We start from the raw sequence: 17112 nt of genomic DNA, 5'->3' as shown, positions 1-17112 counted from the left end.
GGGATGCATATTGCTTAAATATTATGAGAATAAATAAAAATCAGAAGCCTTTCATTGGGTTTCCTTGTACATGTTCTCATAGGAGAAAAAGATGGAAAATAACAATTACATAAAAGCAACCTACAGACTTCTCTCTTACTGGCAGCTGATTTTGTAAATAATTCTAATTGGATTTCATCCAAGGCAGAAGCAGAAGGGGAAGGCATTGTTTGATAGAATATGGCAGTAGATTGAAAATTTTCACCTTGGGGATTATTCGCTGGAAATAGCGGATGTCCTTTTCATCAAGTTGAAACATAACTTGTTTAAACATCCTTTTACCTAGATGTGACCAAAAATGCTCTCAGTGTTTGGGGCCAGATGTCCTTGAACTTTCTCTATGGTATATATTGAAACCTAATTTCTATGGAGTAGAAGTTGGTCCCCTTATCTCTGAGGTGACTTAATCAAACACATCACAAGGACAACTTAAATAATAACTTTAGATAAACTTGAAAATGTAATATTTGACAGCCACCCACCTTAATAGAGCTTAATACCACAGATGAATTTTGAGGGCTCTTGTTCCATATCCTTTTTTTTCCATATGAAAATAAATCAGATAAGCCCTCTAATTCTGAACTTCATCGGTTTAAACTCTTTAAGTTTGTAAGAATATGTCTTTCTTAGTGGACTTAAATCCAAAGTACTATAGATAAAGGACAATTAGATAGTTCTAAACATTTGAATACCAAATACCAATATTTTTGTCAAAGCATTTCAGTTTCATAAAGCTGTTGAGGAGGAACAGTCATTATAAATTGCATGAGAAGCAGTTTACTAAGCATTTGAGTCTGTTTTGTATATGAAATACTACCTTGGGGAATGGAGGAAGGAGCAGAGTTGTATCAAAGGGATGATTCTTGCCTTCATAGTTCTAGGGTACAAAATAGGTGATCATGCGAAGCCTACTGAAGCATTTAATTGAAGTATAAGTTTTATGTAGTAGGTTTGAAAAAATGAGTGCTACCTTGAGTAGAGTGTATCAGAACATTTAAATCTTTTTACAGGTAGAAAAAGATTTGAGAGAGAGCACATAGGCACAGACTATCACAGAATCGTGAAAGAACATAGTATCAGAGATGAGAGAATAGGTAAACGAAGCATGGAGAAAAACTGACCTAGGGGTTTAGTGGGGAAAAAGTGAGAAAAAAGTGAGTATGTTCTATATGGAGTTGAATAAGGTAAGGTGGGAAGGGCTTAAATTTACTCCTTGAGTGGTCTGAGTGACTTTCTAGCCACAATTTGTTCATCCATAAAGTAAGGATAGTAATACGGCCGTGTAAAGTTACAGTGAGCTTTGGAAAGGTGGATGTGTAAAGTACCAGGTACATTATCTTACACTGACACTTGAGTTAGATGCTACCAATATTTTTTTTGTATATTTTAAAAAATTTTTGTTGGAGACTTCTGTGTATATACCCAAAAGAATTGGAAACGGGAATCGAGCAGATACCTGTACACTCATCATCATAGCAGTGTTAGTCACCATACCTGAAAGGTGGAAGCAGCCTAGGTGTCCATCGATGGACGAAAAGATAAAATTCTGTATATTCATTCAATGGAGTATTGTTTGGCCTTATAAATTGAAAAGGAAGGGCATTCTGACACATGCTACAACAGGGGTAAATGCTCAGTGAAATAAGCCAGTCACAAAGGGACAAATACCATTTCTTGTTTAGTTGCTAAGTCACGTCCAGCTTTTTCGCGACCGCATAAACTGTAGACTGCCAGGTTCCCCTGTCCATGGGATTTCCCAGGCAAGAATATTAGTGTGGGTAGCCGTTTCCTTCTCCAGGGGATCTTCCTGACCCAGGGATCAAATCTATGTCTCCTGCATTGGCAGGCAGATTCTTTACTACTGAGCCACCAGGGAAGTCCGACAACTACCATATGATTCCATTTATATGAGGTACCCAGAGGAGCTGAATTCATAGAGACAAAGTAGAATACTGATTGTTAGAGGCTGAAAGAGAGGGAGTGAGAAGTCATTTAATGGGCATAGAGAGTCAGGTTTTTGTTTTTGTGTGTGTGTGTTTGGGGGCCAGACCATGTGACTTTGTGGGATCTTAATTCACTGACCAGAGGTCGAACCCGAGCCCTCAGCAGTGAAAACCTGGAACCCTAACCGCTGGACCTCCAGGGGACTCCCGATGGTGGGAACTGGTTGCAGGGCAGAGTCAGTGCACTTAATGCAGCACACCTGTACACTGAAAAATGGCTGAAATGTTTAATTTTATGGTCTTGTTTGGTGAATTATATTTTTTTATGTGCATTTATTCATAAAATTGCAAAATTTATGCAAAATTTTATGCAAAATTGCACATCATTCAGGGAAGTGCTTTGTTCCAGAAGCAAATGGCATTCCTATTCAGTTGCCACATAATTTGGATTCACAAAGATGAATTTTTTTTTGATATTTCAATAGGAGGAATAGTTCATACCAGTCTAAATTTGAGAAGTACCACAGAGATCATGGTATCTAGTACTTTTGTTTTATAGTTGAGACATAGTCCTGGAAGTTGGTTGTACTTAGTTGATTTTATTAACTACAAATCATTTTTTAAAATACATTCATTAAAATAATTTTCCATGATTTGAATTGGCTCATGTGGATAAAACAATTCTACAATGAATTAATTCAGCCAGATATCTTTTCCTGTTCATAAAGAAGTGATGTGCTACCAATATGTTCTCCTGTAGTTAGCATCTTTTTTAAAGTTCATTCAGTATCAGGAATGGTATTAAAAATATTAATTTGCTTTTTCACTGCTTGTTTTCCCCCTTTTTCTTTTTAAAAATTCTTCTTCCTCTCCCACTGCTGAGCTTGGAGACGTGAAATTACTTCTCTTAGTTCTAAGTGCAGGCTGTCGTCTCCCCTCTGTGGCTGTCACCCTGAGCTGAGCGCCGCCTCTCCCCCGCACAGCTGAGCTCTGCTGAGAGGACACTGACTCTCGGATGCCTTTCTTAAGCGTTGCGGGAGATAGGTCCTGGCATTTCGATCTTTGCTCGAACAGAATCAAATTCCTGGACATAATTTTCCCCCAGTGATCTCTGTAAGCAGACTATCTCAGTGTAACAGTATTTCCTCTAGGATGATTTAAACCACCTTGCTTAGAGAGCCAAGGTGGTAAGAGTTCTTGTGATGTTAAGTCACAAGTTTTTCCTGTTTCCTTCTGTCTTTGTAATCATAGTGTATATATTGTGTTTTAGTATTTATTTATTTGTTTATTGTATTGTGCTTTTTTCTGAAATGCACATTTTCCTCTTTATTAACTGTCCCTGTAAAACATTTAAAATTTTAAGTTATGGAATAGGCTTTCAAAAATGTATCTACCTCATTTAACTATTTTTGTACCCGCTATATCAGGCACAGAGGGTAAGCAGTGAACAAGGCAGTCATGCTGTTGCCCTTCTAGCAAGGGGTGGAAGTGGACATTTGTTAAAGGTTGTTATGTTATTTAAATGTTAGAGCTTTGATGAGTGCCACAGAGGAAGGGCACGTGCCACTGGGACAGCATATAATGAGGCCTTGACTTAGCATGTGGCGGTGTCAGGCAGTTTCTTCAGAGGTGCTGTTTGATGGAACGTGAAAGGATTAGTAATTCATTGGGTTGAAAAAGAGAGGAGAGTATGAATGAAGGCTGAAGGAGTAGCATACAGAATCCCCTGAAGTCAGAGAGGGCACAGTGTGGGTGAGGAACTGAAAAGATAGAGCACAGAGTCAGGAAGAGAAGACCGAAATACGCGTGTAAGTTCTGTGCACACTTCGTGATGTGAGCGTTCTATCCACCAGGCACGCCAGTCCCAGAGTTCTCCAGGGGAGCAGAATCAACAGGACTCCTGAGGCAGGGGGATGGGGCAGGCAGATAGTAATTTATTTTAAGGGCTTGACTCCCATGGTTTGGGGGCTAGCAAGTATGAAATTTGTAGAGCAGGCCAGCAGGCTGGAATTTCTTTGAAGAGTTGATCGGGATGGGGAATACGTGGAAATCATTGGCTGATTCATATCAATGTATGACAAAACCCACTGAAAAATAAATAAATAAATAAAGGAACAACAACAAAAAAAAAAGAGTTGGTGCTGCAGTCTTGAATCTGAAATCTGCAAGCTGGAAACTTAGGCAGCATTTCTCTGTCATAGTTTTGGGCAGAATTACTTAGTTGGGAATCCTCATGCTTCCTTCTTAAGGTCTTCAGCTGGTTGGATGGGTGTTCCCTCCATTCCCACCCGTCACCATTTTGGAGGGTTATCTGCTTTACCCAGAGTCTTGATTTAAATGTTAATCACATCTTGAAAGTACTTTCACACCCACATTTAACAGGTGTTTGGCCTGAGCACCAGATGAACCATCACATAGTGTTACTGTGAGAGCAGGGAAGAGACTGGTTCAGTATAAGTGATAACCTTCTTTCTGACTGATTTCCTCTACCTTGAACTGCAGGCTGGAATTTGTACCCTGTCTGTCAAATCAGCTTGAGATTATAGGTGTGTAGATAAAGTCATCCTTCGCCTACAGGCTTATACTGGCTTATACCCATTAAACTGAGAATACTTGCTTGATGAAATCACTGAGCCTTACCGTAAGGCCCCAGGGAAGCTTGCGTGCACCACCTTCAACTGATAGAATCTTACATGACAAGAACTTTGCTGCTTGTATTTGATTCCAGCATTTAAAATACTATTTTTGTTCAACATGGCCCTGAAATGTAAGCCAACTTTAGGAATTTGGGGGCAAGATTATGCCTAGAAATACTGAAGAAGTAGGAAAATTCAGAGTATATTCAAACAATATACTTTTGTTAAAAGATTTGTATGGATTTACATATCCATCTTTGAAATGTATAACTACATGAGTATAGTAATACACTATATGAATGTATAACTACATGAGTATAGTAATACACTATATGAATGTATAACTACATGAGTATAGTAATACACTATATGAATGTATAACTACATGAGTATAGTAATACACTATATGAATGTATAACTACATGAGTATAGTAATACACTATATGAATGTATAACTACATGAGTATAGTAATACACTATATAAATGTATAACTACATGAGTAGTATAGTAATACACTGTATAAATGTATAACTACGTGACCATAGCGTGAGTTGAGGCTGATGATGTAAATGGGGGTTGAAATTAAGCAGGTGCTTATAAACCATGTTAATGACTTTTCTGTGTTTTCTAAGAGCCATGGAAAGCTATTTCGGCTTTAAGCAGGGCAGTGATGTGGTCATTATTATTAAATTATTAAACTGGTAATTATAGTTATTAGATAGGCAAAAAAGACTATAAAAAGACTGTTTCAAAGACCATTAAAAAGTCTGTGGTGTGAGAATGGGTGAGAAAGAGGAGGAAAATAGATGGCGGTAAGGGCAGGACCCTCTTAGAATTGGCAAAACAAAGAGGGCCAGGTTTAGAAGGAGTATTGTGAATTCATTGTTGCTTATGTTGATTTTTGAGGTCCCTCTGATGGGATTGTTAAATATGCATTTGGATATATGTGATTCTAAACCAGAGCTGTAAAGCTGAGAGATGGCAGCATTAATTGAAGCCAAGTATAGGTAATTTGAGAGCCTAGGGCTGGCAGAGACTAAGAAGACATAGCCAGAGAGGCAGAAAAAGGGGGATCTAGGAGAAGATGTCATAAAAGGAAACAACGGGAAGCTTGTTTAAAAGCAAGGGAAAAAGTGGTCAAAATGCTGAATGCTGCTACATAATTAAGACTGAAAAAATGTCCCATTAAGATTCATTAACTGGCATAATTTTAAGTTAGAGCTGTTTTGTCCTAGAGATGTGCTCAAGCTGGAATGAAGTAGGCTGAGAAGTGTGAGATGTGGTTATTAGGAAGCTACTTTAAGAAATTTAACTGTGGAGGGGAGTAGAGATATTGGGCAATAGTTGCGAGGCAAGATATGGCCTATGGATGGGAGAGATCTGAGTGAGTGTAAATGTTGACAGCATCCAGTAGAGAACATCAAGTGGAAAACCTCAAATGAGGAAGGGAGAATCTGTGTTAAGGTTCCTACTAGGATTGCATAGTGATTCTGAGGACAGGCACCTTGGCTGGCCTTTTAAGATGGAACACCTGTCTATAGGGGTAATAGGGGTGAAGGAGATATAGTACCACTGTTTATTTTTCTTAAGTCCCTATTGTAGTCATCAGTGTCCGAACAGGAAACAGAAACTGCCTTGTTGTTCAGTCGCTAAGTTGTGTCCAACTCTTTGTGACCCCATGGACTGCAGCACTCCAGGTTTCCCTGGGCTTCACTATCTCCCAGAGTTTGCTGAAACGCACATCCATTGAGGTGGATGAGCTGTCCATCCAGCCATCTCATCCTGTCACGCCCTTCTCCTGCCCTCACTCTTTCCCAGCATCAGGGTCTTTTCCAATGAATAGGGAAGGTTTAATATACAGAGTTAACTGTACAAGGGACTTCTTTATAAGAGGAAACATGAACTCTAAAGAGTACAGGAAATCAGAGGAGGAATCCACATCCTTGGAAGGAACACATCTGGAGAAGTCCACCCCTGCCCCCAACTTAGCCACCCCACTGAAGTCACGGCCATTGGATGGCTGAGATGTTGCGCTGATGGCATCTTCAGGAAGCTCTCCATGGGGAGGTGCTGAACCATGACTCCTTGCCCATGGAGGTGGCTCGCTGGGAACCGCTCTCTGGGTCACAAGGAGAACCTGTCCCCAAAGAGAGGCCTGGTGCTGCTGCCCACCTCGAGCCGCTGGCATGCGTGCTGGGAAGGCGGCCGCAGACCGGGCCCAGCGGAACCCGGAGTGCGCCCCTTCCTGCGTTGTCCTCCAGGACCCCCTAGCAGTCACGCTTACTGTGTGCCCGCTGGCAAAGGAGAGCCGTTTTGAGGTCCGCCTCCGCTCTGTGCATTGATAAAGCTGTGAGACAATAAGTTGACAAATGACGCTTCTGTTATTGATCTTGTAAATTTTTTCCATTTTTGCTTTTATAATGATTGTAATGATGGATATCTTTATACATAAATCTTTCGGCACATATCTTCTTTAGCTCCCGTTTGTAAGAGCTAATCATGGTAAAGCTATTTAGAGATATAATGAGTGATTCTTAAGTTTTGCTGTTTGCTTTTGTATGCCTGAAGTATTTCTGGAAGGAAGTGAGAAATATAGATTGTTGTTAGAAAAGGGAACTGGATTGTATTAATCTATTCATCAAAGTGAAATTTTATGAAAGTATTTTTATTGTAAGTGTTAAAAGATGTTATCTGCTCTGTTAAACTCAACTTTATTGCTTCATTTCATGTTATGGTTTGTTAAACAAAGTACCCTATCATGTCTTGCTCTGTCAGCTGGAAGCACCTATTTTCTGACTTTATTTCAGCATCATTTGCTCTTCAAAATGAGTCAGGATATTTTCATTTAGTTATTTCCTCTTATTGCTGTAAGAACCAGGTCACCTATTTCCTTTTTGTCTTTGACCCTTGTGTGGCACTTGATGTGATGATACGGCAGTTATCTGACACTTGCTGCCGGGCCTGATTTTTAGTGTTAGCTACTGGGAGGTCGTGTGAGTGCAGGACTCTGTCAGAAGTGTTAGAAAGAGAACTTAAATACAGATGACCCTACCAGGTTCTGACTTTTATTTCTGAACTTATTTTCCTCTTCTTATTTTTTACAATAAAGCCTTCAAAAAGAAGACCAAGTTTGTTAAACTGACAGTAATAATAATAATTTTAAGAAACACTTTTTTCCCTGTGAGTATTACCTTATAGATTAAGACATAATAAAATAATGCTGAAAAGTATGGCTATAGAATTTGCTTGTTTTAAAACACTTGAAAAAGTATAGCACTATTTTTGACCTTTACCGGCCTTTAATTCAGAGTGGATTCTGTAGGATTTATATCTCGTGCATCTGGTATTATTACTCATTAGCTTTTTTAAAAAAAAACTTTAACTACTGAAGCAGAGAGGATTTAATTTGAAGTATGAGGAAAATGGCATTTTGAATTTTGACACTTTAACTTTCATTATTTACAGTGTTTTGTTTTTTTAGCCTAGGAACATTTTAAGGAAGAGCCAAATTATCTTTAATTTTATCTCATGTGATTGGATCATTGTCTATTTTGCTGCTTAAGGGAGCAAAATCTAATCTGTATAAGTTCTATTAAAGCCTACCAGAATTTTGCTAATAGCCCTTTCTTAAATTCTTTATAAAGTACTTATCTGAAAAATCTTTGCCATTTCTTTGTAGGAGAGAGTAGATTTTTAAGACTAATGGACTCATGAAATACAAAGAAGACTTTGAACACATTCCTTTTTTTTTTTTTTTTTAGTTGGAGGCTAATTATTTTACAATATTGCAGTGGGTTTTGTCAATCATTAACATGAATCAGCCATGGAGTTACACGTATTCCCCATCCCGATCCCCCCTCCCACCTCCCTCTCCACCCGATTCCTCTGGGTCTTCCCGGTGCACCAGGCCCGAGCACTTGTCTCATGCATCCCACCTGGGCTGGTGATCTGTTTCACTATAGATAATATACATGCTGTTCTCTCGAAACATCCCACCCTCACCTTCTCCCACAGAGTCCAAAAGTCTGTTCTGTACATCTGTGTCTCTTTTTCTGTTTTGCATATAGGGTTATCATTACCATCTTTCTAAATTCCATATATATGGAACACATTCCTTTCTGAGCCACCTTACGTTCAGCTACAGGAACGTTTGCTGTGTGCAGTGCTTGCTTGGCTCAATCTAGGGCTGATGGACTAGATAGCCGTTAAGCTTTTGTTGAGCTAGGTGATGATTAGTTTGAAGTTCTTTACTATGACATTCTTACTAATATAGTTGTTGTTCCTTAGTAATTTTCCTGTTGGTTTTTCAGGACTGCAGGAATATGTGGAAGCTGTCTCTTTTCAACACTTCATCAAAACACGATCACTTATCAGTATGGATGAAATTAATAAACAGTTGATTTTTTCAACAGAAGACAATGGGAAAGAAAATAAGACTGTAAGAATTTAAAATCATATTTCACATTTATTACATAATTTACACAGCATTGTGATAACTGTAGGAGATTCATTGGCTTATAATGCAAAGAATATTGAGATGAAAATGTTCTTTCTAAAGTGTGATTTCATAGATTCCCACCTAGGGAAATGGTCTTTCTAAATATATTAGTTAGTGGCTCAACAACTATGGGTAGGTTGGGGGGAACAATACCCTTTTATGTAAAGCATTATGGAGTGGTTATTATGTAAGTCCACTTTTGGTTTTACTGTGTATTTGCTATGTACCCTTTAGAAACACTATCTCATTTAATCCTTTCATTAAACTTATGAGGTAAGAATTACTACCCTCATTTCACAAAAAGGCTTTTACAGAGTTTAAGTAACCTGTCAAGCTCTAGTCAAGCAAGTGTGACAGCTGGCTTGGAAACCAGGTGTCCTGAATGCGAAGCCAGGAGTGTCTGTCACTCTCCCAGTGTGTCTCACCATGTGCCACAGGGACCCCTGTGCCAGGGATCTGCTCAAAGGCGTGTTTTACAGGATTTGATGTACAGGTTTTAAACCAGGTAGCGTACAGCACATGCCACATAGGTGCTCAGTAGTTAGTAGTCATTACAAGAGCCAGTATAAAGTTGTTATGATAGAGTGAGAGATGTTAATTTAATCACTGAGTTCATAAGCTTGTATCTGAAATAGTGCAGTTCAACTTTTAAATAAATACTGTTTTTTTCCCCCTGAGTTTCAAGGTATAATATTCAGGCCATGAGGTAAAATTTTGAGTATTAGATACTCTCCTAAGATATTAGTACACTTAAAGGTACAATTAAACAGTTTTTTTCTTTTCTTTATTTTTCATCAGTTTTTCTTTCATTATTATTTTAAAAAATCAGTCAGGATAGGTAGGCAGAAAGTGGAAGAAGGTGTGGAAATCATATTTTCTTGAATGTTAATAAAATATTAATACTGAATACTGAAAAATAATTTGGTGTGACAGGTGTAGCTCACTTCAAGGAAACCATATATTTTCTCAGTTTTAAAAATTATGTGAAGTTTATTGAGGAAATTCATCTTGAGAAGTAAAATTCTTTCATATTTTTAGTTGATTTAGTAAAGATTGGAATTACAGAAAGAAGTAAAGGGAGCCTATGTGACCCTGCTTCTTAAATATAATAGGCAAGTTACCATACTTTCCTTTCGATTCTCTGTAATTCAGAATGGAAGTATCAGGGCAAGAAAGTAAAGAGAAATGGAAGTAAATGCCCTATTCTGAGGATTTATGTAGTAAATTATTCTAAGATTAGGATGTCATAATCATACACATGTGTCTTCTCAAAATGTTAAGACCACATTCATAAATAATATTTCTTTTTAGTGCTAGAGATTCTTCTAGGTGCTGAAAATTCTGGAAATCCAATAGTGGAAGGTATTTTGCTCTGACTTGCATATTGAGAGTAGTGTCAAACCATTTAGTTCTTTAAAATTTCTTATGAAAAATTCAAATGCACAAGAAAAGTGGAGAAAAATAGTAACACATGAACACCCATGTACCCAGTATCTGGATTCAATAATTGTTAATATTTGACCTTATTTGCTTCATCTAAATGTTTTTTTTGCTAAATTAGTTTAAGTTATAGTTATCCTGATATTTTTCCCCTAAATACTTCAAGTCCATTGTGAAAAATTGCATTTTAAGTAATTTTATTTTCCCTGGTTTCTAATATATATTATCAGTAAAGCAGAATTTATTTCCTTGACAGTTTGTTGATTTTTTTAACATGCTTTTTTCTTCAGAATCAACTTTTTAGTTATATTCAGGGAGCTCCTTCTGTCTAATGATGGGAACAAAGGATAGTCATGTTTTCTTAAGCAAAAATCATTTTCATAAATGACTTATAAAAACGCCAGCCGCTTCTCCACCCCCCACCACTCCCACCACAGTCTGTCCTTTCCAAAAAGATGCCAGTTCTCTTAACAGTTAATAGAAATGAAATATAGCAGGTCAGGCTAATTGGGGAGCTGACTTTGGATACTTACCCAGTTCTAACCATTAACTAGTGATATTACCTGCAGTGTTTCTGGGACCTCATTTCTTATACTCCATATTGAGAAGATTGGAACAGATGGTCTCTGAAAAGTCCAACAGTGTTAGGATTCATGTCCTGGATACAAAGCAACCAGAATCATCTATAAAACCTAAAGTTGACTCTGTCATTTGCTCACTTAATTCTCAGTGTCTCTGTTACCTGTTAGGTAAAGTTCTGATTTCTTAATGTGGCTTTCTCCCCTTGCTCTATCGCTTGTTCTGTCTTTCTAGACTCAGCCCATAATACTTCTTACTTTAAATTTTACTCTAAAGAAATACCTCACTAGTTCCTCAAGTACACAGCACAGTTCTCATCTGCATGCTCTTGCAGTTCCCTGTGCCTGAAATGTCCTTCAGTGTAATTCCAGCCCACCTAAGTCTCATCAGACTTTTAATAACAGTTCAGACATCGCCTCTTTCAGAAAGAATCCATTAGAGAGAAGTTGATGTGGAGAGAGGAGATTGATGTGGTGACGGTAATGGTGATAGCAGCTAACATTTATTGAGTATTTACTTTGTGTTGGGCATTATGCCAAGAACTTGGTAAATGTTATCTCATCCTTAAAAATAAACCTCTGAGGTAGGTACTGTTATCCCATTTTACAGATGAGGAAACTGAGGTTTAGAGAGATGAAATAACTTGCCCAGGGGCATACACCTTATGAAGCAAGGTCCTGGAAGAGGTGGGAGGAGATGGGTCAAGGTCATTTGGAAGAGTTAACCTCAAACAAGAGGAGGGACAACTCATCATCTGAGACTGGAGGATAGAAGGTAAAGACGGGTGTGGACATAAATAAGGTTTTTTGTTTTGTTTTATTTTGTTTTTAGGGATAAGGTAATTGAGAGAGCTTATGCCACGTGATCTGGCAAATAATCAGGCCAGTGAAAGTAGGCAAGATTGTTTACTGAGAGTGAAGAGGTTTGGGATTGAGTAAGGGGCTGAGGAGAAAAGTAGTGAAGGTTTGAAATAGTGTTCAAAGAGACGGGCGAGAACCATCTAAGAAATAAGTGAAAGGATTGGTGAGTAATCTGTAGTGGTACAAACTCTATACAGTTGTGATCATCATTATTATTTTTTAGCCTAGTGGTACTCAGTACTTGAATAAAGCACTAACAAGAATAGTTTTTAATACTGATTCAGGGTGTGTTTTTGCTGGGCAGGTGCAGTAGAAAAATAGGAGTCTGAAGAAACTGAGGAGGATATAGCAAGAGAGTGTTAAATCATGATGGTTGGTGCTGAGTGGGGACAGAGGAGAGGCCAGAAAGGGACTAAGTGACTGAGAAAATCATGACTGGATCATAAACCTGGAGGGCTTTATGATTTGCCATTTAAATATGTAAGTCATTGTCATGTGATGAAGTCATTCATTAGGCCTTAAGAATATCTTTATTTTATATATCAAGTGAAGTTGGAAATGATTGATTTTATAATGATACAATATTAGATTTCAGAATTATCTTGAAGTTTTAAATTCAACTCCTTGCTGACGGCATGGGTTCTTCTCGTAACATCTTGAATGGTCATTTAACAAAATGGATCATTTTATTTAGAGAAGATTAGTATGATTGACTTGCTGTAGATTTTGTACCTTATTTGTATACATAGTCACTCTTTTTCACAGTGTATTTTCTTTGTGTGTGTGTGTGTTTATTTTTTTTTTTACCAGCCTTCCTCTGATGCACAGGATAAGCAGTGCGGTACTTGGAGACTGAAAATCACGCCTGTTGATTACCTCCTGGGAGTGGCTGATTTAACTGGAGAGTTGATGCGAATGTGTATTAACAGTGTCGGGAATGGGGACATAGACACTCCCTTTGAAGTGAGCCAGTTTTTACGTCAGGTTTATGATGGGTTTTCATTCATTGGCAATACTGGACCTTATGAGGTTTCAAAGAAGCTGTATACTTTGAAACAAAGTCTGGCCAAAGTGGAGAATGCTTGTTATGCCTTGAAAGTCAGAGGTTCAGAAATTCCAAAACATATGCTGGCAGATGTCTTTTCAGTTAAGACAGAAATGATTGATCAGGAGGAGGGCATTTCTTAGGATAATGTTTTAATCAGTTGTTTTTCTCTTAAGAACTCCTAAGAGAGACCAATTTGTAAGACTGTTATTTAGTATATCATTTGACTTTATTGTGGCTTTAGAAATGTTTTCAGTTGTACTTGTTTTAAATTGTATACAGGCTGTACATAAAATTACCAAAATGAATCATTTCTTATATCTTACTTGTGAAAATTTACATACAGATGTTTGCATATATGCCTATTTGAATTTTTGCTGGCTAAACTTCATCATTTATCTTTGTTAAATGTGAACATGCTTCAGAGTGCACTTTCTGCCATACCTGTTTTAATTTACTTTGTGTAAATTTTGGAGTGGTGATATTTAGTGGAAGACATTTATAGTTTAAGTTGGTGATTTTTTTAATATATAGAAAGATTTCTTAGTTACACATCTGGACTTGAGTTTCCTGTTTAAATTTCTTGGTAATATTGTGCCAAGCCTCCAAAATAGGCTTATTCCATAGAATAAGAATTAAAATTATTATTAATGTACTTTAATTCTATGAGGTAGTGAGAATTCATACTGTATTCTGGCTAATTTTAGGTCATTTTGAATCCATATGAAACAGCCTTCCAGAAAAATTGACAGGTACCCAGATGTTAGTTTATACATTTAATTTTTGTCCTTTATCACAGAAAGCCTGATAGAGAATTGGCACTAACATTGTAATATTGTCACTAATGTTTGAGTTGAATTATATAATTGCACACACAACTGAAAAGCTAGTGATTATTTAGTAATTTTTCTTGTTATTTCATTAGGCATGTTTGGAGGCTTTCCTATTCTCACATCTATAAGAAATTACATCTAAATAATTATAATGAAGTTTTGAAATCTTTGAAATATTAAGTTAACCCAAATCTTTACAGTTGTCCAGTTGTGTTAATTGATACATAAAAAGTTGCCAAAGAAGATTTATCACATACAATTCAGCAATAAGACAATTGTCAACACAGTTGGGAATAACAAGTAGTATCACTAGTAATAGAAGTAGCCTCACTAGTAATATTTAGAATTGGAATTTGCCTACTAAAATTAGTTATAGATTATTCCCTGTGGTGTGAAACTGACTTGAGCATGGCCCTGTTGGCTGACAACTAGACCTTTTCTTTTGGTTTTGTGAGTTTTGAGAGTCTAGATATTGGATTTTATTTTTGGAAAAATTAGCAGCTCTGTTTGCAAGGGCTTATTCTTGGAAAGTGTAATTTTCCAAAAATTATCACCTAAAGGAAAATAAAATATATACATGCCTAATAGACTAGGTTTGTTTGTTGTTTATTCTGGTGGTAGTATGTATTTTTGGTTTCCCTATTCAAAGATACAGCTGAAATAGTTTATTACATATTTTTGTTTCTTTTGCCACTTGAAGTTGATGAATATCTTATAGATGTTTAAAACTGAACTCTTTGAATAAAATATTAAAATATAATAGTTTAGCTTATTTTTTGATCAGTTGAGAAATACTTCATCAAACTGTTAAGAATTTTTAGCCTTAACAGGAAATTTGGTACAGACTCGCTTAATATAGAGATTTATGATTTCTTAAAATGGGTCCAGAGATGGTGAGAGTTTCAGGAAGGACATCCTTTCACCTCTCATTGACCCAAACTGGGTAACTTTCCTATCCCTTTAAACCAGCTTAGTGGAAAGGAAGATGAGATCACCTTAATGTATCAAAGTGGCCATTATCTGAGAGAAGAGTGAACACAAGAAACTGAATTAGGGTGTTACCATCATAGGGGAAGGGGAAATGGCCTTTGGGTTCATAGTCGGCACTATCTGCTGCAGGTGGATTGGTGCCATGGCTGTTGATGCATTTCTACATTACATGTTATGCTAATACAGTAGGTGTTAGACCTGGATGGTAGCGGGTCTCTAAATATATCCTTAATGTCTCTCAGTTTTAAAATGGTTGCTCTGATACCATCACCTGTGATAATGTTTTTCATCTTTATTATAAAAAGAAGCTGGTTCTAGGTAACATGGCAAGTTCCTGAAAAATTCTAAAATAAAATTGGGTTATTTCTTTCATAAGTAATTGCTGCATGTATTAAATCAGTGTTTTTTTCCATAATAAAGATTGCAGAACCCTAGGGCTTTTTGAAGGTGCCTCAAAGAAAGGTGTTATTTAAATGAGAGATTGGTGAAATGGATTAAAAAACTTAATCCAAACTCTTTGCTAACTACAAAAGACTCACTTTAGATTGAGACACACAAATAGATTAAAAGAATAGGAAAAGACATTCCATGCAAACAGTAACCAAGAGAGCTAAACAAATAGACTTCAACACTTTTTTTGGCTAGAGACAAAGAACAACATGGAATGGTAAAAGGCTCAATCCATTGGGAATATATAGCAGTCACAAATATATATGAAAACAACAGAGTCCCAAAATACCTGAAGCAAAATCTGAGATAATTGAAGGTAGAAATATACAGTTCAGCAGTAATAGTTGGGTAATTTAATACCCAGCTTCCTATAATGGATGGGCAGACAAGACAGATCATTAAGGAAATAGAGGACTTGAACAACACTATAAACCAAACTAGACCCAGCACCGTGGTTGTGTACCATGACCAACACTGTGGAATTCCATCTCAGGAATGCAAGGTTGGTTCAACGTGAAAATCAATAAACCATATTAATAGCTTGAAGAGGAAAAAAACATGATGCCTATCAGTAGAAACAGGAAAAACATTTAACAAAATCTGATACCCTTTCATGACATAAATACTCAACAAACTCAGAATAGAAGGGAAATTTCTCATCCTGGTAAATGCACGCATGGATGCTCACTCACGTCTAACTCTTTGCGACCCCGTGAACTATACGTAGCCTGCCAAGCTCCTTTGTCCTTGGGATTCTCCAGGCAAGAATACTAGAGTGGGTTGCCACTCCCTTCTCCAGGGGATCTTCCCAACCCAGGGATCAAGCCCAGGTCTCCTGCCTTGCAAGCAGACTCTGCCATCTGAGCCGCCAGGGAAGCTCCTATAAAGGGCATCTGTAAAGCGCACAACATTGTAATGGAGCAAGAACGGAACGTTTTCCCTCTTGAGACAAGGAACAAAGCAAGCGTGTCCAACACTGTCCTGGAGGGTCTAGCTAAGGCAATTAAGCAAGAAAAAGAAAGGGCAGCTTGTAAAGAAAGAGGTAAAACTATCTCAATTTGGAGATAACATGATGATACATGTAGAAAACCTCTATAAAGAATCCTTGAAAAAAAAAAAAAAAGAATCCTTGAAACCCCTCTGACCGTTAGGACTAATTAACGAATTAAGCAAGGTTGAAGGATGCAAGGTTGAAGGGTACAAGATCAGTGTATAAAAATCAGTTGTATTTATATACACTAGCAATTAGAAATCTGAAAATCAAGACAATAATTGCATTTACAATAGCATTTTTTGTTGTTGTTTAGTCACCAAGTTGTGTCTGATTCTTTGTGACCCCGTGGTGTTACAAAGAATAAAATATGTAGAAATACATTGACCCTAAGTGCAGATTGTACACTGAAAGCTATAAAATGTTGCAGAAGAAAAAGGCACCCTGTGTTCATGGAATTGTAGACTTAATATTGTTAAGATAGCAATACTCTGCAAATTGATCTGTAGGCTCAATGCAGTCCTTATCAAAATTGCAACTTCACTTTGCAGAAATGGAGAATCTGATCCTAAAATTCATTTGAAAATTCAAAGGACACAGGATAGACAACAAAATCTTTGAGACAACAAATTTGAAGGATTCACATTTGTTAAATTTTGAATCTTAAGACAAAGGTACAATAATCAAGATAGTGTAGCATTGGTGTAAGAATAGATACATAGATCAATGAAATAAAATTCAAATTCTAGAAAGAAATCCACATATCTATGGTGAATTGAATTTTCATTTTGTCCTACCTTCTTTTGA

The 17112-nt window shown here is 37.1% G+C and overlaps 1 protein-coding gene across 2 annotated transcripts in view; it reads left to right on the top strand.

Annotated features, from left to right (window-relative positions):
- The window catches only part of TSNAX (translin associated factor X), a 41307-nt gene extending 26673 nt beyond the window's left edge, over positions 1-14634 (top strand). The window contains exons 5-7 of one of the 2 annotated variants that reach the window (XR_006345374.1): positions 8930-9057; positions 11746-11910; positions 12807-12941. Coding sequence is in view for 1 of the 2 variants with exons in the window: in XM_043925919.1 (XP_043781854.1) it covers positions 8930-9057; positions 12807-13184 (506 nt within the window). In the remaining variant the exon portion in view is untranslated. Of the gene's footprint in view, positions 1-8929; positions 9058-11745; positions 11911-12806 lie in introns of both variants that reach the window. The other variant, XM_043925919.1, reaches the window with a different exon arrangement.
- The last annotated feature ends 2478 nt before the right edge of the window (positions 14635-17112 follow it).

Source organism: Cervus elaphus, chromosome 15, assembly GCF_910594005.1.
Source record: "Cervus elaphus chromosome 15, mCerEla1.1, whole genome shotgun sequence".
NCBI classification, from domain to species: Eukaryota; Metazoa; Chordata; class Mammalia; order Artiodactyla; family Cervidae; genus Cervus; species Cervus elaphus.
This window is presented reverse-complemented; position numbering and strand designations above follow the sequence as displayed.